The sequence below is a fragment of the Coloeus monedula genome (genome assembly GCF_965178545.1).
Source record: "Coloeus monedula genome assembly, chromosome: 5".
In the NCBI taxonomy this organism is placed as follows: domain Eukaryota; kingdom Metazoa; phylum Chordata; class Aves; order Passeriformes; family Corvidae; genus Coloeus; species Coloeus monedula.
Window position 1 is genome coordinate 64288660 of NC_138785.1, and position 27599 is coordinate 64316258.

Sequence of the window (27599 nt, forward strand, 5' to 3'; positions counted from 1 at the left end):
TGAAATAAAGCAATTTCCAAGTGGCTTTTGGAGAAATTGAGTGTCAATCCTTTTCTGCTCTGATGGTCTTTCATGTTGCTTGACCAGCATATGAGTGTATACATTCCTTTCCTAGAGGCAAGGAAGTTTTTAAAATCAATACCTCTTGTTTTCACAACAGAGGCTTTTCTACAAAGCCTGGCCCTGTGGCCTGTCTGAATTGCATGGCTGTGATGGCCATGTGCTTTGGCAAGCAAGCAGGAACATCCACACTGCTGGAGATCAAGGAAGCAGGGCCGCTCACTCAGGCAGTGCTGCCAGTAGTATTGAGAAAGTGTTGCTGCTCACAGCTAAAACGCATTTTGACTGCATCCACATCACTAGTCCATGTGGCACAGGCCTGATTGCTCTCTAGAGCAGCCACACCATGACAACACGAGCAATGGGCATGTTTGTCCTCTGACAGTGGTATCAGTCTTGTGGTACTTTAAGCCTGAATTTAGGAACACACTGTCATTTAAAGGAGCACTTAGCAGAAGTGTGATGAATTATAAATTCCATGAGATGTTTGACATGACAGAATTATTTGGCTGGACTTTTAAACCATTTCCCAAACTCACCTCTCTGATCTGATTCATTAAGCATGCATCTAATTTTGTTTTAGAGCATGTTAGTTCTTGGCGTGCTGGTAGCTCAGTGTAACACTCTACAACTCTGTGTGAGGATCCTAGCTTGGGTCTTAAAGGCCATATGGTTGACACTCAGGAGGTGTGGCTGGAAGATGCTGTGAAGAATGTCTAAGCCAATTAATTTTATTTTAGAATTACAAAGGCTAGAAGCTTGTGGGATGAGTAGTAAATTGCTAAAATAGCAATCTTCAGTTTCTTACAATCACAGGAGTATCACCTTTGAACCTGGGGCTGCCCAGCAACATTATGTTACATAATGTCCAGTGGCATTAAGGGAAGAGTGATGGTTTCTGTGCCGTACGACTTGGTTAGTGGTCTGAGGTATCTAATTTTAAGGTAGCACCTTGCTGTATAAACTTGATATTATCTCTATTAGTGCACACAGCATCTGTTGCACTAACGTCTTTGCCATGGCTGTAGTGGTTTTACTGCAGCTGTTGTGACTGGGTCAAGATGTCTGGCTGGGGCTGAAAATGCTGTTGTGATTCTATAAAAGGTTATAAACATGTGTCCTGTCTATTTTGGTTCTGGCCGTTTAAAATATTTTTGATGTGTTTTCCTTTTAGGGTGATGTATTGAGTACCAAATACCAGGTAGATCTTGGAGATGGCTTTAAGGCGATATATGTGAACCTTACAATGACTGGAGAGCCCATCCGTCACCGCTATGAGAATCCTGGGATTTACCGCGTGTCAGTGAAGGCTGAAAATGTGGCTGGGCATGACGAGGCTGTGGTGTTCATCCAAGTCAATTGTAAATCAGCTCTTTGGTTTTCTTACTTTTGCCACTGTGTAAAAACCTCATGTCAGCTATGAAGTAGGAAAGAAAATTACTTGTCGCAATTAGGAAAAACATATTTTTCAATATCCTCTTGCACTCTTGAAGTGTTGTGTGTTGTTAATGCAGAGGCTTGTAAACCAAATGCGGTAGGTCGTCAGAATTAGTTTTGTTTGGATTTGGCAGGAGGATGGTTTATTAATCTTTTAAATAACAAGCATGCCTCAGTACAAATTTCAGATTTGATCTATCTTCCTGATTCAACACCTGTTGTCAGCCTTAGCAGCTAAAATTTAGTACTTTAAGTTATGTCTTTTTAAAGCTTCTAGGTGCAGTGTAAAGTAAGTTAACAGATGTGTTGGGAAACATACGAGCACTTGTATGATTTTAAAAAATAGTCAAAATCTCAGTGGTTCTAAATCTAAATTTTAGGTAGTTAATTCTCACAGAGTTTTAAATGGTGCTTGGATATAACTTCATGCTTGCAGGCAGTGTGACTTGACTTATAATTCTCTTCCTCTCCTTAATTAAGACCAAAACCCCGCAATACAACAGATATAAAATAAAGAATAGCATGGCCCTGGGAATATTATGCACCATTGCAAGCTTAATGTACCTCAGGCATCTCATAACTGAAATGAAGAGGAAAACTCTAAAGTGAAACTGATTTTTCCTCTTCAAGATTCAAGACAGCTATTGCCTGTTTTCAAATGTGTCAAAAATTCAGAAACGAATAACATCAAAGGAAAAGATACTCATCTTGCGTTCCCCAGGTGTCTGTTTCCCTCTGTTGTGAGTGGTGTGTCTTCCATCTTAATCCCAAAGCAATGGAAATCACTGGAGCCATATACCAGGTTGTGCACAGATCCATGCGCTTTATGTCAGCTTGTCTAGTGCCTGCTGATATTTATGTATTTTGCTAGTCAGCATCCTTGAGTTCAGAGTTTCCAGTTCTACTTTGATTAGCAGATGAAGCCAAACCCATTCATGCTAAAGACTAATCTCCGTTAGTATCAAGCAGAAAGAATCAGAATCAAATTTTACACCCCTGTTTCATTATCTGTTTCTTTGTTGTGTTTGTTTTTTTAAATAATTTGAGCTCCAGAGAGCTCAGGTAAATTACTTAGGGCTTCACTATTACTTTTTAGAAGCTTTTAGGTGCTGAGAAGTACAGTAGGCAGAGAAATAGTAGATCTGTACAAGGCAATGAACAGGAAAAAACTCTGTGTGACATCCTTCTCTCCAAGAATAACTTCTAACCCTTCAGAGAATGACAAGCAGTTGCAAGCCCTGATGGAAAGCAGAAGACTTTCTCAAAGTGTGCTTTTAATATGGCCTATGTTAGGATAAACAGTAAAACTAAAAGATGTTGATTTTCTTATATGCAGCAGATTTTCAAATTGCAGAAATCCGAGTTATTTTACACAAGTAAATGACTGGTGCATTAAAGGGACTTTGGTGCTGAAGTACAGAGGCAGCAGGGCACTGAGGCAGATGTGATCCCCTCCTGGGCCTGCCCACAGATGCTGCACGGGGGCTAGAAGACTCATGGAACTGTGTTACACAGCCTGCTTAAGTAAATGCTTTCCATGTGATTTGTTCTCTTTAATTTTTTAGGTAAATTACAAGATTTGAGGAAATTAGTTGGCACTAATTAAACTGCAATTTCTACATTTTAGTGAAACACTAATAGCTATTAAGGGACATTTTTCACTGTGGAATACCATGAAAGCAGGAATCTCTGTAGAATCCTGCTTTCAGGAGTCAGCAGTCTCCAACTGATGTATTATGCCTGGGGAATTTTTTAGAAACCAATGGTAGAGGAAATATTTTTCACTTCTGCCAGGTTACTATGGGATACTCTGTAATGCAGGACAATTACAAGAATTTTGGCCTGTCATCCACATCATGCTTTCTGATCCAGATTAAACAATCTACAACTTTTTAATGAACTGCAAGAGAAATTAGAGCAATCTGATAGCATAAATGTGAGTAGGCAACAGTAGAGGCCCAATAATTCAGAATAAAAAAAACCTGAAGAGCTACATACATTAATATATAGACTGCGTGCATTTTATTTTTCATGGAACTATGACCTTTGTAGTGTGGAACTTCAGAAACTGTACTGAAATTTTAACTTAGTTAAATAGAAATCATGTAAGCCAAATTCAATCTTAATTGTACACACTTAAGGGTGCTATGAAGCTTGTTCAAATGCATTATGGAATTGTATGACATAGGCAAGCAGAAGAATTTGCAGTAATTATTCTCAGCTCTTTAATATATAGAAACAACAGACTTGAAATAACTGCTGTCATTCAAGTACTAAACAACTTTGCCTCTTAAAATTTTGGAAAAGAAATTAATCTTCTTCAGGAACAAAACCATATCTCAAAGTGATCAGTTTCCTCTGTGAAAACACTAATTTATGGCAAAAGCAAAAAAGTTTCGCAGCTCCCTCCAGAAGGAAAATCTGTTTCTAGAAGGAACAAATTTAATTAATTTCTGACTTTTCTTCAAGGCACTGGCAACAGGAGAAGAATTTTTACTCCCCTGGAAGCTACTGAAGAAATTTTTTAAAGCACACAACATGTCTTGAATTCATATAGGTGGTTAAAGAGTTATTGGGCAAAATGCAGAGTGAAAGTAGAGCCTTACATACAGATGAAGCAGCACACAGACCAGGTGAAGTGAGGTGGAAAAGGAGGTTGGACAACTTGTTCTCAGAAGTTCAGTCAGTTTAGTCAACATGAATTAGAAGTGAACAGGCAATGACTCAGTTCCTGATGCAGAATAAGAGAAATACTTTAGAACAGTGTTAATTACCTTTAAGTTTGCACTGAGATGAAAAGCCTTTGAATGAGTTAAAAGATATTTAGAATGGACCAAAAATGGGCAGCTTAGTATTCATTCTGTGCAATGAATGAATGTTGGGCTATATGGTGGTTTCGTATCCTGGGTAGTTGGTGCAGGTGAAGAAGTTAAGAAATTCTAGTTATCACATTGTACTGTTGAAAAGCTTTTACCTTCAGACATTCTGATAAAGATATACTGGGAAACCTCTGAGGGAAAGGTTTTCTTTCAACACAGTTATTGTGCTGTGAAACAGCACAACACTAATAAACACAACATTTACAAGCAGATAAAACTGTTGTAATGATGCATTTCTTTTAAACAAATAATAATGTTTATGGCTTTGGTAGTTCAGAAAGGAATAAACTTACTCTAAGGCACATTTTGGAGTACAGAGGTTATCTATTTTGATTTGCAAATAAATGCTCCCCTGATGTACACATCTATTTTAAAGCATGCATTAATGAGATTTTTTGTGTGGTGTGAGCCTAACAGCTGATATTTTATAATGAAAATGAGTAGTCAGCAGCATTCTTTTTCAGTTTTCTGCTTTTCCCATAGCAATTTGAGATGTTAGATTTCTATTCATTTGATCTTTTGTTACTAAGTTAGAAAAAAAAAGCTGAGATTGCCGTTTCCACTTTTTAACTGGAATATTTGCTTATGTGTTCTAGAATTGGACATGAATGAAAAGAATGGGCATGAGAGAAGTGCATTTTGTTGATCTGTCTTATTGCTTTAAGATTTTGTTTGAGGGGGTTTGGGCTGATCTGGGGGATGTTTTTTGGTTGAAATGAGGTCTTTCCAATTATGTCCATAGCTTTCAACATGGATGTATAAGAGGGAGAAAGGAGGGAAAAATAAATTCAGGATGTTATGGTGAACAGATGAGAGGCTTTTGGGGAGAGAGGTGTTAATGAATTGATGAATTCTTATTCAGTGATGTTTTTGGAACTTTGTCCAGCTCCACTCCAGGCTTTAAATTTAGAAGTGGTTCCAGTCATTGGGAGAAACCAGGAGGTGAACCTGACAGCCATCATACTGCCTAAGAACCCTAATTTGACAGTTTTCTACTGGTGGATAGGAAACAATCTTCAGGTACACAAATGATTTTGACTGAGATTCTTTTAAATCTTTTTCCAATAAGGGTTGTCCCTTTCTTTCAATTTCTAAACTGTTTACTTTGCGTGGGGGCGAACAACAATTTATTCTACTTCATTACCTGTGGAAAATAACAACTTGTAGAGGGGGATGGATTTGGGATCATAACTTGTAAATGATGCAACCTGGATTTATGCACTTCCAAGCTAATAATGAGTGATATAAATTATAGTGCCATACAGATATATATATATATATATATATATATATATATATATATATGTGTGTGTGTGTGTGTGTATGTGTGTGTGTGTGTGTATATTTTTTTTTCATTGTATAATTATTTTCTGGGAGTCTAAAATAATATCATATCAAAAATTAATGGGATATCTTAAAGAATATCAAAACATTGAGAGCACTCAAACAATCTTGTGTTTTTCATTTGGGGATCAAAGTCTATATAAACAGGTCCTAGAGCATTAAATATCCGAGTATTTCAATTGGGAATATTTATTGTGTAGCTGGGTTAATATCTTTTAAGGCAATTCTTTCAATAACAGGTAAGTAAAATATTTTCTTTGTGGGGCAGACTGAGTGTGACAGAGGAATGCTTCAAATAAGTGCAGTGAACATTCTTCTTGTGAATGTGCTGTCTCCCATAATCCCAGCCTGTATCTGTTCATCATTTTTGACTTTGCCATTGCTGGTACAGGTACTGCAGGTCTTGTGAAGGGTTTTATAATTCATAAGGAAGTGGTCAGGGAACAGAGTATCTCAGCTCCACCTTAGAGGTTACTGTTGGCTGGTGCTCTAAGTTGACAGCATTAATCCTTTTGACCCTGACATACCCTACATTCTTTGAGGCAGATGACTTGCTTTATATAATCTTGTAGAGATTGTTGAGTCTCCCTCAGACTCCATTAACTTCAGTGGAATCTGACTGAAAACCTAATATGCAACCGATTACTCTAAAAGAAATATTTTCCTCATCTGGCTGCTATTCTGTTTATAAAGGATGCTTTTAGGGAAAGAAAATTATATATTGAAAATTGTAATTGATCAATTTGATGAAACATTGGTACATTTAAAATTGATGTGAAAATTTTTTGGTGATATTTTTAACAACAGGTTCTTCAGGCACTGTTCTCATGCTTCTTGTTAAAATTCTGTTTTTAACTGTTCTTTGTTTTTTTAAAGCCACTGCTTACGTTGGAGAGTTTTCTGGTGACAAAGTTTGCTGAGACAGGTGATGTCAGAGTTACGGTGCAAGTCTCCTGTGGGAGCTCTATGCTTCAGGACTCAAAAGTTGTCCATGTTTTTGGTGAGACCTTAGTCTTTTTCATTTTTTTGTCTAATATGTATTAATTATTGGACCTCTAAAACCAGCCCTGGTGCAACTGAACCTAGTGTAAAATGATATCTAATGCCAGACTTAATTCTTAAAATTAGAGGCATGAACTGTCACTAAATAACCACAAAGCTGAAAAGTGGGATTGTATGGGAGGCTTAATCTCAAACACTTTGTTTCCTTTGCTTATTTTAAATGTTACTGTGGTTTCCAAATGCTATATGTAAAGTGTTTTAGTAGTATTTTCACCTCTGACTAGAAAGTTTCCCAGAATTTCTAAGTAAAGTAGTCTAAATACCTCTGGAAAAAAAAGAACATTTAGTTGTGTGTATGTTCTCCACATTGAAAACAGTGTCAAATAACTGCCTTTAATCACAATAGGTCACTGTTACCTTGATGTTTATCTGAGATTTTGGATCAAATATAGCTCTGCTGTAATTATGAAATAACCCTTCAGCTCTTGTTCCGCACTGTGCCCTGGTGTGGCTTTTTTGTGTTTTATAATGTGGTGACAAGGCATAATATACTGTGAAAAATGTAGTGCTGGCAAATTATTTGCATTTGTATTTGTTCTGTCACATGTGGGAATTGTGATAAGTATAAAAGCTTTCATTTCAATGCAGAGCTAAAAGCCTTTGGATATCATGCAATACAAGATGTGATATATCTCTATTGTCTGAAGAAGATTCTGTTATTTTTGCTTTTAGTATACTAATTAATTTAAAATAATGGTAAAAGCGCCACTTATGCTAAATGGAGCTTTTATGAACCTTCTCCTTTTCTGAGATAAATGGATATAACATTTATACTACCACTTATAAATGCATCAGCTTTTTTAGAAGTATTCAGAAGTATAACACTCCTAGTGTGACTACATCAATGGCTTTGTCATTCCAGTGCTCCTTTTGCCAATCCTAATATCAAGATCATGAAAGTACTGGCCATCAGGAACATAAAGAAACTTTTGAAAAAGCAAGCCACGTTAAAATATAATTCTGTTGGAAATACTGGGGGGAGGCAGGTTTGTCTCGTGTGTTTCAGAGGTTCTCTACCTCTGCTTTGCATTAAGTTCCCCAGGTTTTCGTCAAAGGAGCCTGTAGGTAGAAAGGGAAGATGTTAGAGACTACTTTCTGAGGTTCAACCCATTTCTAGTATTTCAGATATTTTTGACAAATCCAGAGAAATATTGTGGGTATACCTTTGTTTTATTCTTTTTTTCAAAGAGGGCAGTAGTTAGCCTTTGTAATATCATTTCTGTTCTTATTTCATATCTAATTTATGAAGTAAAGTATTCATTTTATATGGAAAACAGAAATGTGCAGTGGACAAACCCCCACATGCTTATAATCCAGTGAGAGTAAAATCCTTTGGTACATTCTCATTTCAAATAAAAGAAACCAATGACTTCTGTGTAATACTCCCTTATTGACCTAAGGGAAAATTATTGGGAACATTATGACCCCAAAACATGTATGTAGATCTGCTTTATTTCTTTTTCTTCCTCCTTTTTTAGTCTTTAAGCACAAACTTGACGATGTTGATGAAAATACAGAAAGAAATTGACTGCCTGACAACAGAGAGCAGTGGGGGTCCTAGATACTGCAGTGCTGCACAGCAAAAAGTGCTAAATACAGATTTTTAGCTTTTAGTTCTACCAAACCCCTTTTGCAATCTAGTTTATTTCTTGCTGTTTCTTTTTTCTTTTTCCAGATCATTTTCATGTTCTTCCTCTGAAGTTTACTAAGCACCTGGACATGTACAACCCCGACATACCGGAGTGGAGGGAAGACATAGGGCGGGTAGTGACGCGACTCCTTGCAAAGGTGCTCTTTCAGATTGGTCGTAAAATGTTCCCTTGCCAGCCATAACGCTTGAAGGTTAAGTTAATACCTTCTCATTTAGAAGGGATTTAGAAATGAAGGCAGAGCAAAATAATAAAATGAACCTCATGAGCCACATTTCAAGCAAGTTTGTGCCTGGTGTCACTTTTAAGTGCAAGCTGTAGACGATATTGTAGCATACACAGTTTAGGTCTAACACAGTCTAATTGGCAATTAATGCTAAATATTGCTCTCTGGGATTAGGGATAGACATATTAGCAAATACTACTGACTGCAAAGCAAGAAGAGTTAAGTAGCTTAAATGTGATAGATTTAGAAGCTAAAGAATGTGTAATATAAAAGACATCATCTTTGTGTATAAACAAAGCAGAAAGAAAGAATTTACTATGCTGGTTCTGTAACTTGGAAAATTATATATAACCTATAGGCACACAGTTTGTACCACTGGTGTTTTAGAGCATGTTCACAAAAGAAACGTGGTTTGGGAACAGCTGAATCCTATAGGCTAAATCAAATTTAAAACTATGCTGTAGTACTGTGGCATTAGATAACCTCACAGAAACTTTGAGCTCGAGAGCTGTGCTCTTCAGGTACACACCCTGCCAGCAACCGAGGGTGCCCACACTGGCTTTTGTGAGAGCAGTAGCACTGAGGAACATGTTGATATTGTTTATAAAATATTTGCATTTTAAATCACTTTACTTCTCCTGGATTTACAATTGTGCAAATCAGGTTCTAAACTTTTTGACTTTATATCGTTTCCTACCTTTTATTTTTGTTTGAGATTCTTATCAAATGTCAAATTAATTTCTTGCTTTTATCAACTTAAACTCATTCCATAAGCCGTGTCGGTCAAAAAACATTTTATTCCCTTATAAAATAGCTCTTGCATTTTAATAATTACTAAAACATTTGCCAAAGTATATGAACAATTTAATGGAGCTTCAGAATCTGTTTGAGGAAGGCTAAGGAAAGTGCCCAGGGTATGGTCATTAGAATTGTGTGGCTGCATTGTACAAAACATGGAGAAATTTGGGACTAAAAGCCAAATTTGCACAAACTATTTTACAAAGGGATGTATTTGACTTTCAGCAGGGGAATGAAGGTATTTATTACAATTTCAGGAACTGAACCCCTCAGTGTTCTTAGTCTCACGTTGGAAGACTTCCTTCTGTCCATTAAGCACCTTCCAAAGTAACCTACTGAAGCTAAAGTCAGCTGTAATGAATATGCACTTCTAAGTGTACAGTGTGTCTGAATGGCTCACAAAAGATCCTAAATCCCTTGGTTGGTTTTTTTTTATGTTACCTTTGAAAATCTAAGCCATTGCAGAGTTTTGACAAAACCTGAAAACCTCTTCATTTTGCTTCTTTTCTTGATGCCACTGAATTACTTTAATGTGATAACAACACTTAGCTCTTCCAGTCTTCAAAGAGCAACTCACATTTCCATGTATTTATGTTTGACTTTGTTCATGTTTCACCTTCTAGTGGAATCCTCTTTAAGTATTAAGGATCTGAACACTGAAGACTAGAAGCTGTATGTGGAGTTACTCAAGTATTTTATATAAAACACAAAGTGTGTTTTCCTGTGATTTGCCAGATGCCTTTGTTGTCTTTACAGGAGACCAGTATACCTGAAGAAACTCTCATGACAGTTGTGAAGCCTGGTCTGCCCACAGCTGCTGACTTGCATGTGCTACTACCAGCAAATCAACCAAAAAAGAAGAGAAGCATAACTAGTGATAAGGTAACCAGAACAATGCACATCTGCCTAGGACAGTCTTCATCCTGTTTTGCAATAAGTGGCTGTACTCTCATTGTCTTTATATGAAATTAAGAGATGATCCCTACCTATATAAAGATCTCACTCCCACCTGACAAGATACACACGAATGCTACAGCAGGTATATTTGCTGTGTTTGACAGTGCACAGACCAGCAGCTGCCTACATTTCTGTTTTTATATTACTGCTAATAAACATTGCTTTAGATATTGATATGTGCATATAAATTAGTTGACTTAGACTTGAATGGCACAAATTCCTATAAAATGTGTTATATCAGAATTGATTGTGACTCAAGAAATATCCTGAAAATATACCCTATGCAAATGACCTTAGAAGCAATAGCTTCTATTAGGTCAACAGGAAAATACTCATGTTGTCATATGTTTAAAGATTCCTTGCATTCTCTTCTGTTACTAGAAGAAAATCTTGAAGGTTTTTATTATGAGTCAGTGGAAGGATGTGCTTTGTCATGCTGCTCATGCCAGTTCTCAAAATCAGTGTTGTGACACTTTTGTGAGGACTCAGCAATGCAGAATGTTTTCTGCACATTTGGAGGAGGTGTCCCAGAAACCCTTAACATAGACATAGTTAAAAAATTTCTTCCCTTAAAGAGAACCTCTTTGTTCTTGGTTGAAAACCATTTAGATTTGGGAATATTACATTATTTCAGAAAGATTAAAGGCAATAATTTCTTGTTCAGGCAGAGAACACCTGCTTGCTGGAGTTTTTATTGGTGCTTTACATGAAGTGTTGGGATGTAATACTGTTTATTAAGTTAGCCATATAGAGTAGGAATCATTACTGATAGAAGTAGCCATCAATAACAAAGATGGTAAGTAAGTTGTCAGTGTAGTACGAGGAGCCCTTTGGAAAATTCTGAAATTTGGTCCCACTCTGACAAGAGCCCTTTTTGTTTCAAATACATGCATGAAGAAATAAGAGCTGACTATGATTTAACCTGCTTTAAGAACACAGAAATTTCAAAAGTATTCCATTCTAATTATTGACTCCAGAGAAGACTTGGTTGCTTAATTTATGCACATCTGTTACATTTCTAATGTCAGGTGGGATGAGTCCAGGTGAAAGAGTCAATTAAAGTGCACTTAAACTAAAATCTGGAAAACAGGGGCTCTGAGGAAGATTCCTATCCAGACAAAATAATTTTCATGAAAATTCCCAGTGAGTTGCTTTGGCAAAAAGGGAAAGTGAGAACCCAAGATGTATAAGTGGGTAAGAGTTTGAATGGTGTCATTATTTTTCATTCTTTTACATTCTTATAATGCAGGAGCCATTGTGTTCACATGTTCAAATATTGTCATTGTAAATGATGTTGAAAAGGAAGATGGAAAATTCAAATGCTGGTATAAGAACCTTAACTTAGGAAGTCTAGAGAGGAGCTCCAAAGACTGCATTTGTTTTTTAAGATGTTGGAGAGGTGGCAGCACCATGCTCAGTAAATACCTTGGAGCAGAAAAATAAAAACCCACAAGCACTGAAAAAAACATCAGTCTACCAGTGAAATAACTAAGCCAGAACCTTTGGATGGATTCACATGAGATTCAAATTTTTGACCTGAGGACATGTTGTTCATATAGATTTGTGTGGGAACCCAGAAATGGGGAGTTAAATAACGAACAAGTCTTAATCAGTTAAGCAAAAACCACAGCAAATGTTGGGTTCCTTAGGAACCTTCCAGGAAAATATGAGGAGTCAAAAGTTATGGAGCTCAGAAATTTCGTTTACTGGCTGCAAGTCAGATTGACCTAAAGTAGTTGTCCCTCTTGCACTATATGCCATGAGCACATGAATGAACCTGGATTGATATGAAGAAACTTTATTTCATTGCTAGCAGCATCACTTTAAAGCTTCCTAGTCAGTAGAGTTGTCATATCCGTTATCTTTTCAGGCTTTGGGCAACAAGATAAATACTTAGGAGCAATCTGCTGTAATTGTCTTGTGAAATAACTGAAGCCATGCTCACTTCACCCTTATGTTGAGTCATTCCCACATAAAAGAATGTAATAAAGTCAGTGGAATGGCTTCAGAAGTTAGATATTTCTCAAAAAGAATAATGATATTTGAACTTTTGTATAGTGTCTGTCCATAATATGAGAGGGACTTCAGGGATTTTTATCCATTATACTTCAAAAGCTTGTCAAAGATGAGCATAATTGATAATATCATACAAGAAGTTACTTGTGAATGTTTCATGGATATAATGCAAATTTCTAATTTGGCATCCTCTGGGAAGTTGTGTCCCAAATTATAAGGCATAGAGTATGAAACTAGATTTGATCTTTTAGAAAATTGACCATGTTGAAGACACAAGCAAGTAGAAGATATAATTCAGACAATTTGTCATCTGGGGTTAGGATCTGATGGTATATTTAACGGTTCTGCTCCATAAAAATATGAGAGACCATAATTCACTGTGCTCTATCCACTGGAGGCAAATGGGAGGAATACCGATTTTTTTTTCCACATGGATGAATGTATATATTTCTGTGGGATATTGTTAAAAATTAGCTATAAATGGAATTCATTCCATTACAGGTAAAGCGATAAGGTAAATTATGACATGCAGTTCATTATTAAATAGCAGTTACTTTTTATAGCAACAAATCCAAAGTGACATCACAGGTTTTCTTCTGATAAGTTAGAAGAATGGGGAGTTTTTAATATGGATTGTTCATTGTGTGAGTTATGACCCAGGTAAACACAATAGCACGTGCAAATTACTTGCTGTCTGTCATATACTGGGTAAACATAAAGACTTGGGTAATCAAAAAGATTTGGCTATAAAATTTTGACATTTTCAGCTTTTATGTCTTCTGGAGTTTTGCTTAATTTTTAAATATTGAATTTCTTGTAGATTTCAGCTCATCAGTGACAAGTGCTTTCACTATTTAAAGAACCAGAGGTTTTCCTTTTAAAAACATTGAGTGCCTCAAAGTGGAACAGAGCACAAGACATCTGACATTCTTTCTGTTGTATTTTCAGAGAATAGCAGCTATAAAGCAGGCCCTGAATGCACACAACATCAGTTTCTTTCTGAGGGGAGGATACTGGGTCTTAGTGACTTTAGCTGACTCCGGTTCAGGTAAATATTTAAAAGAAGCTATCAACAGACCAACTTTTGGATGCCTGTTTGAGTTCTAATAATTTAAGGAGAAAATCTTCATGTCAATATATATGTGTATGTATAACACATGTATATACTTACTTGGTACTTGTTACATATAAATAAACACACATATATATATGAGTGTGTGTGTATATATATATGTTAATATATACATACACATACACATATATATGTATACATTTTCATTTGGTCATTGTTAACGACCAAATTTTTTTTATGTATCCATTTTTTCATACCTCATCATTTGTAACACAAGCTTTTTCCTTTTTCTGTGTAACCACAACATAAAGTAAATACCGCTATTGTACAAAATAGTGCCCTGAAGGAAGAGCCAACCAGGCTTCAAAAAACTCATCTGGTGATCTAAAGGCATTTTAGGCTGCACTGACTGCTAAGAAAGCAGAGCTTCTTTGCCCTTATATCAGCCATTAACTCTGCTGCTGTAAGTACACGGCTCTAACACAGGCTTGCTGCATCTCTGCCATGTATCTCTGATCTTTGAATCAACTAATGGGAAGATTGCTGTAAGGGCTCCACATTGCTAATCCTGTCCTGAGATAAATTATGTTTTTTCTCTGTTTAAAACAAATGGAAATGGGGCGGGGGCAAGAGGAGTTGTGTGCCTTTCCTGCTTCCCTGGATTCACTGTTGATGGAAACTGGCTGAAGAGAGTATTTGTGCATACATGTTTGTATTTTGAACAGAGAGATGTTAAAATGATGTTTTAACCAGAAAGTTCAGCTTTTACTTGAATCTTTTGTTAGAATGTCCTGTAATTTTTGTTTGTGTATTATCTTCCATAATATATCCTTCTTTATTAATTTCAGTGTGTTGTGGGAGAACATCTTTAGCCAGCCACAATCAATTTATGTAAATGCTGGTGTGATGTTTTTTCTGTCAGCTCTCTGTAGAAGACAAAGCTCTTTTATCTAATTGCTAATGTAGAATTGTGCTACAGTCTCACTGTGGTACCTTGTCTTGTGTAAAGGGCTGACATTCGTTTGCCACCACAAAAGGGATTGAAAGAAGCCCATGTTCATTCCAGCCATTACCAGTATATGACCTTGATGAGTTCATTTGTTGTTCAGAGCCTTAGTTTCTCCATCTGTGAAATTAATACAGCTCTGCTTTTGCAAAGCTTGTACTTAGGGTGTGTGATAATTTACTATGATAATTCAGATTCCCATAAAAAACCCAAACAACCACTGAGTATGCAAATAATTGAATCATCAGGATCTTGGGTCTTCCTGTTTGTTGCTTTCTTTTTTTAAAATAGGTCCTCTGCCCTTCAGAAACAAGTTACCAATTAATTCTGTGGTTTTGCCTTTCTGAAGAAGCCACAGATATAGTGAAAAGAAGAGGTTGCAAAAATAACAACCAATGTTTTTGACCTTACAGTTAAGTAGAAAAGAAGGCTCAAGAATGTGAATGATGTGGAAGGCAACATGCAAAACTGTTCTTTTATTTTGTGTTTCAGACTCTCAGAGGATTGGAGGAGGCAGCGGCTACTGGGCTATTGTGGTTCTCTTTGTTATTTGTCTAGTTGCAGTCGGGGCTTTCATCCTCTACAAGTTCAAAAGGCAAGTGAACCTTAACCAATATATGCATTTTAAGAATTAGATTTATCCATAGATAGCAAGACAGAGTATGTTATTTGAAAAGAAGATTTCTTGAAGAATTGCAAGAAGTATACCACTTTGAAAATCATGTTTTTCTGAACTTTACAGACATCAAGGTACTACACTGATGCTTGTTTCACTTGCTGTGTTCCAAGATAAATATCAATATGGAAACTATGGAGAGTTTGTTCATTTTGTCTAAATAATACCATCAAGAATCAACTGAACTAAAATATTATTCCTGATTAATTCCCTTCTCATTACTTGTAACAGCTATGAATAAGCTAAAACGATTGGGACAGGGAGTGCATCTGCAATGCTGATTTGCTTAAAATGTAGTTTTATCAAAGCATGTAATGCTCTGGGGCTTCTCTTTGCACACATTACATTTTAATTGCTGAGGCAATGCTATGGAGAATGACTGACAGAAAGAGATTAACGTTAATTTGGCACTAGAGGGTGTGGAGGGAAGAAATATTTCTGCAAGCAGCCTTTACGTGGAGCATATTCTCAAAACTGAGCCATGCCAGCCTTGGACAGTCCAATATATCTTTAATCTGTAATTGGTTTTAATCCGAGCTGCTGTGCAATTTAAATAATTTGTTCTTGTTCATGGGACAGTATCATTGTCTATCCTACTGGTATTCTGTATCTCTGGGGCATTCAGAAGCTGTTGGGTTTGAGTATACTGGAAACAGGCCTTCATCATCATCATCAGCTCCTGTTGTCCTTCCTCAGAGAGGATTCATACTGATTTGCCTCATTTTTTAATGGGTGATTTTTATTTAAAATAAATATAAATTTATAGAACTAGGAGCAACCTTAAGTTTGTGACAGCAGTAAATGTAGCTAGCATTAAGTAAGGGTTTGTTTAGCTAAAGTATTTTTATGTCAATAGAGAAAAGCCCCTTTTTTCCCAAGCATCTAAATTTTTTAGAGTTCGTAGTGACTGATTGCTTTAAAGGACAAAGCACAGATTACTATATCAGACTGTCTACAATGGAATAAAAATCCATTTTTCTATTTTAGGTGCCTGAAGAGAGGAAAGACATAAAAATGGTTGATGTGATGTAATTATATTATTTTAATAGCAATACAATGGAGGATTTTCTATTTGTGTTTGGATCATAGAACTTCCTTGTGATATCTTTTAAAAGCTATCTGATTTATATCTTTTATTAGCTCTTAAATGAGAGCAATTAAATAACAGACACAATTACTGCATGGTAGAAGAAGTATAAAATATTCAGGAAAGGAATAAAAACAGTCTTCCTTGAGTTCTTTCTAAAATGCCCAATGAACCATCACTTTTATTAAGGAGGAAAATATAGTACAATTTCCAAATTGTGAGCTTTAATGTCTCTCACACTTCGGTATGTAATTTGTGAAAATCATTTGCATTTACATTTTTGGGGGGTAATTTAGATGCAAGTGAGGACTATTATTAGATATATTCAAAAGTTTGTGGGTAGCCTAAAAACTGCTGTTGGCATTGATGAATGAACATGCAGTAGTATTCAATTTTAGTCTGTATCTTATCTGTTTCTGAGATATTTGAAAGAATTATTTTTAAATATTCCTGCTAAGCTTTTCAAAAATGACAATTTTTTGGTCGCATCCTTCATTTGAAATTTCTTCTTCAAAGAATATCGAGCACCTAATCAGTGAGTGCTACGTTTCAAAAATCACTTTTTCCCCATGGGCTCCCTGTGAACTCCTGTCCCACCCGAATCTTTAATCCCTTTTGAAAAGTCTTTCCTTTGTTTATGGAGATGGTTGGTGCATTGCTGGATCCTCATGGAGTACTTGTTGGGAGTACAGTCCCTTTAAAGTCAGTACAGTGAGTACAAACTGGTCCACAGGGACTGAGGCTATGAAATGAGTGTGCTTTATAGATATAAAAGTTGCAAGTTATAATGCACAAAGGCAGCTTCTCAATATTATATGGCTGGGTATTAAAAATTAATTTGCTGAAAGAATGCCATAGGCAACAAAAAATGTTCAATTCTAGGTGATAATTTCAGAATTACTGTGGCCTACGGTAACTCAGATAACTTGGGGAAATAAAAATACGATTTAATTCCACAGAGGAAATTACAGATTTGTAAAGTGTTGAAATGTTAATACTGTCCATAATTATGATGTATGATTTAAAAAACTAAGGAGGAGATGGAAGACATTTGGTGGTGATTCCCCTTCATTCATGTAGATTAATAGAAGGGCTAAAACACCTTTTTCCCTACATCAGTGAAATTTTTATTGATCCTAGTTTTATCACTACCCTGGTGGGGTCTACAGGACCTGCAGCTGGCATTGGAGCACATGCAAAGCAGGTGGTTTGCAAGAGATTGTATGACCATGTCTTGGGCTGCTGTCTCTCTCTTTCTCTCTCTTCGCTGGCTCAAAGTTAAGTTTGATACCTGCAAAGATGCAAGATGGAAAAACTGGCTTGCAAAATAAGAGTGTGACTGGTTTGGCAGGGAGGCTGCAGCTTCATACGATGGAGCATGTCTATCTATTTGCAATGATAGAGTTAATGACTTGTGATGAAAAAGGGAGAGAAAATAGCAGGCTTTTGTGTAGACCTACAGCTTTGATAGAAAATGCGAAATATGCCCAAACTGCCCCAAGGTTTCTAAATGCTGGGGCTCCTTGTCCCCAAGCATGATCACCTGCCCAAATTATTCCTGAAGTTCATGTCATAAGAACTTGGGTCTTAATTTACACTAATTTTTGTCATACTGAGCTGGGAAATGAAAGATGGTGTTGACAAGACATCAGAGACTAATCCAACACCTCTTTTTTTGCTAATCTTTCATAGGTAATGAAACTTGCTGCTCCTGTTTAAAAAAAAATTTATCATTTTTTGAAAACTGCAATATTCAGTACTAAAAATTGGTGTCCCTGACAAGAAGTAAATCTAACAAAATTAGTTTGGGTGAGAGCAGTGATCTAAAAATAACAATCCTGCATAAGTCTGATGCTTCATATGCAGAAAAAGGAAAGAGTATTTCGTCTAATTAGGTAGGGGGGTAGGGGAAAAGCAGAGGCAGATTCATATAGAGGTAGTGGGATTTTGGCTGATTAGTTACATGCGTAGTACAAACCAATGCCTTCTCGTCGCTCCTCAAGGGATGCCCATTAAATAGAAAAGATGTAAATTTTATAATTTCCCACTGCTCTAATCAAGTCTAAAATTTTATAATCTGCTGGATAACCAGAGCTGTCATGGCTGTCTAGGTAATGATTTGGTGACTGTAGGTCACATCTGTTCTGATATGCCCTAATCCCAAATACTTAAGCATTGACTAGGAAGACTGTTTCCCTCTGTTTTCACATGCTGTAAAATTGCAAGCATTTATCATTTCATGTCTCCATTCATGGACCTCACCCACCCCCCTACCCCCCCTTTATCTGACGGCTGCTTTGTGCAAAACAGGTGCTGGAGTCCCCAGAGCTCATGAAGTGACTCCTGGCAATCCCGAGCCTGGTTTGTTGCTTTAGATAAAGGAAAAAAATAAAAAAAGCCAAAATGTTTTGAGAAACACAGGGGTTTGATCCTTTGTTATCAGAGTAGATAAAGACTTCAGACGAGGGCTACTTTTACTCTGTAAATGGCAAGTAAATTTTAAATGATAAATGTGATTGATTTTTAAAAACTAATTGTAATGGTGTCTGACAAATGAGCTGTTTGATTTATCTGAGCTATTGGTTTAGATAGTTTAGGGGAGGAATTTTGAGCATGGCAGCAAGGAGCAAGGGCTCATTCCTCGCTGGTGAACCAGTCATGGCTGTGCAGGATGGGGCAGTGCTGTCAGCAGACAGGGTGGTGGGCAAGCCACGAGTAAAGCGCCTTTGCTCTGCTCTGCTCTCACTTCCTGAGTATGGAAATCACCAAGTGGATGCCTCGTGCAAACAACATGTTGCAATACTCACTAGTATGTTCCAGTTGTTTAAGCATCCAGGTAAAATGGACTGCAGCTGCTTCTTTTGCCCACAACAATATGAAGCAGCTGGAAAATATTTTTGAAAAATCCAGGGCTATTTCTTAATGCGAGTCTGGGATCTGCGTGTATTTTTTCTATACCATACCATCTTTACTTTGGTTCAGTACAAACACACTCCTTCCGTTCCCTTTGAAACAGTGTTTGTATTTTTTTGTGGTTTTCAAGCTTCCATCCAGAAAAGATTTCTTCATCCTCTCAAAAACAGCTTTATGGTGTGGGGTCCTGGGCAACAGTATAGAGAAGGGAAATAGCACTGTCTGCACCAGGCAAAGTGGAGGAAAGGAAAATTATATTTTAGCCACATCAAAGCTGCTATGTAATCATCATGTTACTAGAGGAAGATCTGAAATCATCCTTTTCTTATTTTTCATTTCTGCATAACAGCAGGATATTAGAGTAGCCAAACCAGAGCAAATAGTTGTCTTTTGTACTTATGTATTTTACCTGGTTAATTGCAGCAAATTCTATTCTCTGAAAGAGTATGAAAATCTTCATCTTTTAATTTGTATGAAAACTACTACTGATGTACTGAAAGCTGCATACATTGTTTTCACAAATCAGTGTGAATCCTCTTCATCCAGATTTATACAATTTTGTATGTACTCCTTTTCTGCCTGCTACTATCAAGTACCAATTTTGGTAAATGAACCCCCTCCTGGGTCATTTCCACAATCTGGAGAGGAACTGTGTTATCTTTCTGCCTCATTGACTTACTATCTCATTTTCTGTCTCTGGAGAAAAGCTATCTCTTTTCCCCACCTTGCTTATACTGCTTTTATGTTCCATGAGAGCAAGCTTAGTCCCAATCCATGCCTTTTAGTGATAAAAAAACAACCACTAATTTATTGTTCCATAATATTTTATAAAAACTCCCTCAGAAATCAAAATAATAGCATGCAGAAAAGATTTCTGAAATGAAAGAAGCAAGTATATCAGGAGTGCCTTAAAGCACAAAGTCAGTCATCTGAACATTAATCCAAATACAATAAAGTCAACACCACAATAAAGTATTCTATTTAATGGATTATTATTGTTGTTATTTTTATTTAAGTTCCAAGACAATGCTACATTATTCCATATTCTTTGCCATGTAAATATGTTCTTTTTTTTTTTATACTGAACAGAATTTTAATCAAGCCTCTGGAAAATGAATGAAGTTGCATAAAGGAGAATGAATACTTTTTTCCATAAAGAAGGAATTGAAAGCCAAATAAACTAGAGATTAAATGAGTAGGAATCAATATCTCATCCCCCTCCTGCTGTTCCTTCCTGCTGAACATTTTTAAGTGCAAACAGTTTGGGGTATGAACTGATTAGAATTTGTGAATATAGGAAGGGAAAAAGAAGTACTTTCTGGAATATCTTCTAAAAGGTGTGGGGCCTGTAGATCTTGGTGAAAACCATGTGCTGTGATGTTCTTTAGTAGTGCTGTGCAGAATTACTTCTCTAGCTCCTATTTTTATGGTCCTCAAAGCAGGCATAATATTTCTTCTTTTTCGTGATTGAAATAAAATGCTACAGGGAAAACAAAAGAAACTAAAAATATAAACCATGGAGTGCTGCTCAGCAGAGGTAATTGTCTCCAGTGATGGATGTGAAGCACGTGCATTTTGCAGATGAAGAGTAAACCCCCCAAAGAAACTATTGCATAATCTTCTTGTCTGTTTTCTAAATGTGCTTTCAATTTTCATGTTGCTGATACAAATCTCTTGGGTCAAATTTTGTGTCTTGTCATGTTTTCACAGTAGTCTTTTATGCAGACCCAAGCATTTCAGCTCTGCCTGCTTCAAACAGTTGCATTGGACCCAACATTAACTCTTTCCTGAAGAAGAGCAAAGCACATCGGGGTACACTAGAGTTTTTCTCTGTATAAGTTGGTGCAGCAGCCTCCTTTCTGCATTTTACAGCAGTGAGAAGCACTGGAAAATTGTCAGAATCAGACCCATCTTTAGTGAGGATCCAGTATCCACATCCTATGTCATCCCACAGTGTGGTTGAGTCTTGTAAACAGAACATCTGGCACATGTGTTAAAAATGCCTCTTGAAAAGGCTTGGACTATCCTTTTCTTCAGGGTGGTTGAGTGAGTTCCTTGTAAAACTGAACCAATATGAAACACAGAGAGATCTCTGTAGTGTGTAAAAGGTCTAATGCCTACAGTACATGCCTCCTCAAGACTTGTGATATTCTCCTTCCTCCAGTCCACAATGTTACAGTCTTTCCCATGTAAGTGTGAGGAGCAAAGGAAAGCATGGAAGTACGGAGTACCTCTGCTTTATACCTTCCCCAAAGGATCTGTACTTAGTAGGATTGGGGCCAATAAGCCAAGTGAGAAATAACAGCTCATTTTATTCTTAAACCACAAGGAAATGCTCCTAGCCACGATATATTTAACGGTTATTTGTGAACTTGAGAGGTTTCCTCATTCTTCCTGAATATGTTTACTAGTATGTGTTGTGCTCATGGTTATCTCTAACTAGTAAGTTGTGCAGGGGCCATGAGTTGAAGCCTCAGGATTAACACCAAAGGACACACTTTGTTGACCTGGTTTCATACAGGTCCCAGCAGCAGTCACACCAGCAGCTCTTCTCCTTTTGCTTGACTGCAGAGGTCTGATGTGCCATATGGGTTTGAGATGTTTAACATTTTTATTATGTCAAAATTGTTTTGATAATGCCATTGATACTACTACAGCCCGTGAGAAATAAGGGAACCTTCTGAGAAGATTATTATAATTTTTGTAGAAACATATGTGCTAATTCTGTAGATGTGTTACAGAGACATTCTTCTGGGTTTTGTCTCCCTTAGGCATTTGATGGTGGGCTGAAAGTGAGCAGTTTGACAGGTTTCATGCAGGTCTGATTGAGAGAATACTGCTTTCCACATGACCAGTTTCATTACCAGACACATTAGAAGCAGTTATGGGCCCTAGAGAAAAAAAAAAAAAAACAAAATTAATTACCTAATGTATTTCTTTTGGTAATGAGGAATGTCCTTTCTTTCAAAATGGCTTTTTTTTATCCATGTAATGAAAGGAGAGTGATGCAGGGCTTGGCTTTATGTGTATGTTTTTGTTGGAAGAGCGCTCAGACAGCATTGTGTCATCAGATTTTCTTTCCATCCTTGTCCTTTCCATTTGGTTTTGTACTGCTTATAAATAATGGGATGAAATACCTAACTTTTAGAGATATAATTTAGTGTGTGTGTGTGTACATATGCCTATACAGATATGTGTTTTTGTGTAGATATATAGGACTCAATTTATCTTTTGGATAGTTCAGATTAAAGGGAGATTATCTTCAGTCATCTTTAATTTCTTAGTAATTTCCATTTATCCTTATTACTTTGATGCAATGAATTTGCTTTTCAGAATAGTTTGCTACAGTAACTTTTTATCTCAAACCAAAATGGTGCCCCTTGCTAAAGATAGCTTCTTGTGAAATGACATTTAAAACAGATCATCTTCAAAAGCCTTGAGAAAACAGAGTAATCTGTGTATTTATCCAGCTTTCAAACTGCTGCTGTAATGTGGAGCAGGAGATCGTTGCTTTTAGAGAGATGCCTAATAATTAGTGTCACTTTTTCTATCTTCTCACTATCTAAAGGGGCTCAGCAGAAACCACAGCTGTTCAACCCTGTATTCTCTTTTCTTCTTGTTGTCTGCCCATTGCAATAATCTGGGTTTAAGCACAGCCTTTGACAGTCATGATCTGCTGTCATGCTGATCAAGCTGTCAAGCAGCTTCTGGCACTGTAGGAAATGGAGCCTAGAGCCTGCAGCTCCCTAATCTGAAGTGTCTGCTTGGTGCTTGGGAAAGGATGTCCTTATGTGCCTAGGCAGACTGCAGGTGAACACAGCTACAGTGCAAAGGGTATGGCTCTTGAGAAATGTTTAAACCATAAAATCTGCTGCAAAGCTAGCAGTCCCTGATTTTTCCCTTTTGAGTTTACAAGGTCTAATTTAAATTAATCTAGTTAAGAACCCTGTATCAATATTAAGTGTTAAGCCTCCCAGTCTCAGCCATGGTGCTAATTGTTTATTAGAGGCATTTAATAAGGTGTTTTTTTGTTTCTCTAGATTCCAGTCAGAGTGAGTGAATTATTGTCTCTTGTAGAGAGGTTTTCTAATTCATCTGTTCCAGTTCAGACTTTATACTGTCTCCTTCAGTGCTGCCTGCTTAACTTAACCAACCTCCCCTGTCTTGTGCCCTTATGAATGCCTGTTTACCTTCTTACTCCTTGCCTCTTGGTCCTGGCCTCTTGGCTCTGCTCCTTTCCATTCTCTGTCTCCTGGACTTCTGACTTTTTCTCCTTGACTCTGATTGACTGTGAGTGCCATCTGATGCCATCACACTTCAATGTCAGCCCGTCTCCTCAGGGAGATGTGATGATGATTGCAACCAAACTTAATGTATGTGAAAACACCTGGGACCAAGAATGAGCACCCACTGGGCCCTTTTATTGCTCTAATTCTTAAAATAGTTTTTCTGTGGCTTTAGTAATTTTTTTCAACATTGTCCATTGTCTGTCAATCCTAGAAACTGATGCTTAAATATTATCGTAGTATGAACATCATGATAAGGCAGTTACATAAAACTGAGAACAAAGAGTTGGTAAATTTAGGTTGTGATCACAAAATTAAGGAAGAATGGCATTGGTGATGATTTTTTATTCTGGAATGACTTTGCTCTGCTGGAGCTCTGCTCTGATGCCAGTGTGTGTGTGACACAAAAGAATTCCATCCCAAAATTTTTTCTTCTTGTCCCATTTAGGAAACTGCCAGGCAGAAATGTCTACGCCCAGATGCACAATGAAAAAGAGCAGGAGATGACAAGCCCTGTTAATCACAGTGAGGACACCCAGAACATCATCCAGGGTGAGGAGTTTATTGATGATGATCTGGACTCTCAAACACTAGGTAACGCAAGAGGTAACTTTGCTTTTAGTTTATCAATTTTCATAAGAAGTTGATTTTTAATTGATGTTTGTTTTCATTTTAGTTCTTTTTCATTTTCTGTTCAGTCTCAAAAAGATGTTACAAATGGTAACACCACTAACAAGGGGTTACCTCAATCACCTTCTTTTGGCTTGCTTGAGATACAGCCTAATGTATGGATGATGTGCTATATAGAGCATGAGTACAGAGATGGTAGTTTAATGTCAGGAGACTGACTTGGACAATTTTAGAGATAAATTATATTTGGTAGAATGGGATATAATCTGCAACAGTCGAATTCACTCAATAATCCCCTCAATTAGTGGAAAATTGAGTTTAGGCCGGAAGGATTTGTGGAGTCAATGCTTCTGTGATTTCAGATGGATTGTATAGAGATCCATTGCTTTACTTGCCTTCATATTCCGAAGGCGTTTAAAGTTTTTGTGATCAGAAACATTAAATTTATTCATGTATAAAAAGTATCATAAGTCTTCCTTAATTTAGATGTTGATTTTCTAGTATTCATAAGGTAGCTATAAAGAACCCATGAGGGAAATTTCTGTGAGTATCTCTCAGTGCAAATTATTTCAGTGTCAGGTGGAAATGTATATCCTAGCACCCTGTGGTTAGTTTTAATGCAACATGGAGTGCTGATCTATAATACATTGTCTTCAGGCTGCTTTCAGGTCACAGTCTGAAAAGTGTAGGACAATGTAAAAAACACCCAGTTCCATTTTGACACGTTTTGTGAAAATAAATCAGATGATCCAAAGCCTTTGGGATTTGTAGCAGTAGATTGATGGTGTGAAAGGCATCTGTAATGTCTTCATGAACCCCAAGGAAGAAGATGTGTTTTAGGTGCACTCAAGGTACCCTGGGGAAGACAGAACCTGGTCAGAGGAGAAATTTCTTTTTCTTGGGCTTCTTTCACCCTTTTGTTTGTTGTCAATGTCTTTATTTCCATTTGCTGAACTGTGCGCTGCTTCTAGGTTCTTGGAGGTGTTAGCTTTGAACACAAGGGAAGAATCCAGCCTCTTGCTTTGCTTTGTGTATTTCTATCTCTTCTTTGACAACTTTGTGTATGAGTATCACTGTGTTTTCATTCTGATTTTGCAAGACAACTGTTACTGCCCTCCTGACTTTACCGGAGTTAGTTCCAAAAACAAACCTGGAAAAACAAAATCTGTGTTAAAATTGTTTGGCCAGCTCATCTCCAGGGTCTTTAGAGGAGAAGCTGAATGCTAACAAAGTCCTTGCAGACATGCCTATTAAAGTGGAGCATTCAAACACCTCTAGTAAGGTACAAAAGCATAACTTCTTTTAATGGTAGAAAATCCCTTATGGTTTGTTTAAAAGAAGGCAGCTTGGGATGCTCTAATAAAAAAATACTGCCCTGATTTGTAACATATTTAGAATTAATCTCTGCTTGCCCTACACTCTTTAGTCAGAGAAAAAAAAATCTTCCATATGAGCAGAGAATTATTTTAGGGTTAAAGAGTACAAGATCATGATGTTTTGATGACACAAGACAGCATATGTGATCTCAAGGTTATTTGTGCTTCTGCCAGCTTGTCTGCAGCAGCAGACTTTCCAGGAGAGCGTAAAAAGCTCGAATTTGTGGATCATAATCATCCATATTTGTCAGCTGCAGTACAGCTTTTAGACAGAAGATGTTATTTAATACATAAAACTACACTCCTGCTCACTCTACTGTTTTGTTATTTGCAATACTTTCCACTAGCTCCGGTATTGCTCAGTACTGCCAAGAAAATATTCCTGTTAATGATACTCTATTTTATCTGGCTTAGACTATAAAACATGTTATAATCCCTGCTTTATATTAAATTCTGGTTTACGACATTATTTGCAGAAGGTTCCTATGCTATGGAGTTCCCTTCTAGTTCTGGTGAGCTTTCTCCCTCCCTCTTGGGAGATGTCAGTAGCCGCCTCCGCTCCATGCACAGCAGGGAGTTACAGGCCTGGGTTTCTGTTTGTTCTCTCTTCTCATAACTTTTGAATTTCCACAGTACAGTATTTCCAGACTCACCCATCCACTTTTTTTGTTTTCTATATATTTTATGTTGCCTACTTTATCGCAACCCCCACCTTGGGACTCCTCAACACCATTACCTTGCAGTGACTCCTTCTGGGAGAAGTGGCAACTTGAACAGCTACAGAGTTCCCTTATTGCTGATGCCGGTCAGTGTCCAGTCCCAGGTCAGTGGCATGTCGAATGGACGCCTCAGGTTCCATTCTCCTCCCTCACCTGCACCCCTCAAGACAACTACACCTTTATAAGCCACAAAGAGAACCAACTTATGCTGTCACTGGGATAGAAACCCTAGGAATTCACCACAAATCCACCACCATGAGCAAAAGCTTTGTGCAAAAGTGTGCTGTAGGTACATGGAGCTGTTGCACCAACCTTCACCTGACCTGTTGTTTGATAAAGCCACTCTCTTATGCAATTGACTTGTCCCTGCAATAAAAGGGGGATTTATTGTGGAGTACCTGAAATACACTAATGTTGGCCTTTTGTTTCTATGTTTTCCTAGGCAATCACTCAGGCGTGGTTTTGAGCATCAACTCCAGAGAGATGCACAGTTACCTGGTTAGCTGATATTTGCAGCTGAACACAAAACCCAAAAGACTCTTCTCTGTACCGTTTTATTTTTCCCTGGAGATGTCCCAAAATTGCAGATATGGCTGTAAATGCTGATGGAGAGGAGGTTTCTTATTGGTCCTGTGGAAAAAAGCGTCCATCATCAGTTACCAAGGGTGAAGGACAATATGTCTTGTGTTCACTCTGTGGCCTGGGAACTCATTACAATTGAAACTCAAACTATGGTAGCAAATTTGTAGCCCTAGGCACCTTCAATGCCACCTTATTTCTTTTCTGTATATGCTCTGTTTCTTTATGTTTATTTTTAGAATGATTGACTGTAACTTTTTAATTATATTTTTAGTTGAGGTATTCAGCGGAAGGCTGGGAGTCTTCAGCCCAAAAAAGGTGATTTTTACACTAGTGACTAGACCAGAACAGATGGTTTGATCACAATGACAAGTTTTTTAGGCGGCCAAGTGTTTCTGTTTGGGAAAGGACTGAGGGAGAGAAAAATGCACTCCTAGTTGAGACAAGCTCTTAACTTAAGCATACGTGAGACAATCTAACAAATTTAGGCTTAGGTCCTTCTGAGGATTAAAGGAAGTAAAATGTTAATTAGTATATCTCATAATATACAATAATGCTCTTGTAAGTGTAGCAAGTCCTGACAAGCTATCAGCACCAGTATCTCCCCCCAGTCCCATCACATGTGAAAGAAAAACACCAGCTTGATGCTATTTCCAGACCAGGTGCCTTCACTTGTGGACAGTCATTTTAGTTGCTCTTTTCTCCTGAGTGAGCCCCCCTAGGGTGATGGCAGCTGCCAGATGAGTTGTCCTGTTAAACCCTAGGCAGGTGGCCTGTCTCTTCTTAAATTTCCAGAGAGTGTAAATACCTCTTTTATGTAGCTTTCT

General features: G+C 37.3%; 1 protein-coding gene across 1 annotated transcript in view; it reads left to right on the forward strand.

The window, feature by feature from the left end:
- Window positions 1–26659, forward strand: part of SORCS2 (sortilin related VPS10 domain containing receptor 2) — a gene marked incomplete at both ends in the record, with an annotated part of 532676 nt that extends 506017 nt beyond the window's left edge. The window contains 10 exons of the mRNA XM_082281426.1: window positions 1235–1421; window positions 5263–5396; window positions 6597–6720; window positions 8458–8570; window positions 10212–10337; window positions 13377–13476; window positions 14999–15101; window positions 23917–24074; window positions 26218–26297; window positions 26636–26659. Of these exons, the coding sequence (XP_082137552.1) occupies window positions 1235–1421; window positions 5263–5396; window positions 6597–6720; window positions 8458–8570; window positions 10212–10337; window positions 13377–13476; window positions 14999–15101; window positions 23917–24074; window positions 26218–26297; window positions 26636–26659 (1149 nt within the window). The remainder of the gene's footprint in view (window positions 1–1234; window positions 1422–5262; window positions 5397–6596; window positions 6721–8457; window positions 8571–10211; window positions 10338–13376; window positions 13477–14998; window positions 15102–23916; window positions 24075–26217; window positions 26298–26635) is intronic.
- Between the last annotated feature and the right edge of the window lie 940 nt (window positions 26660–27599).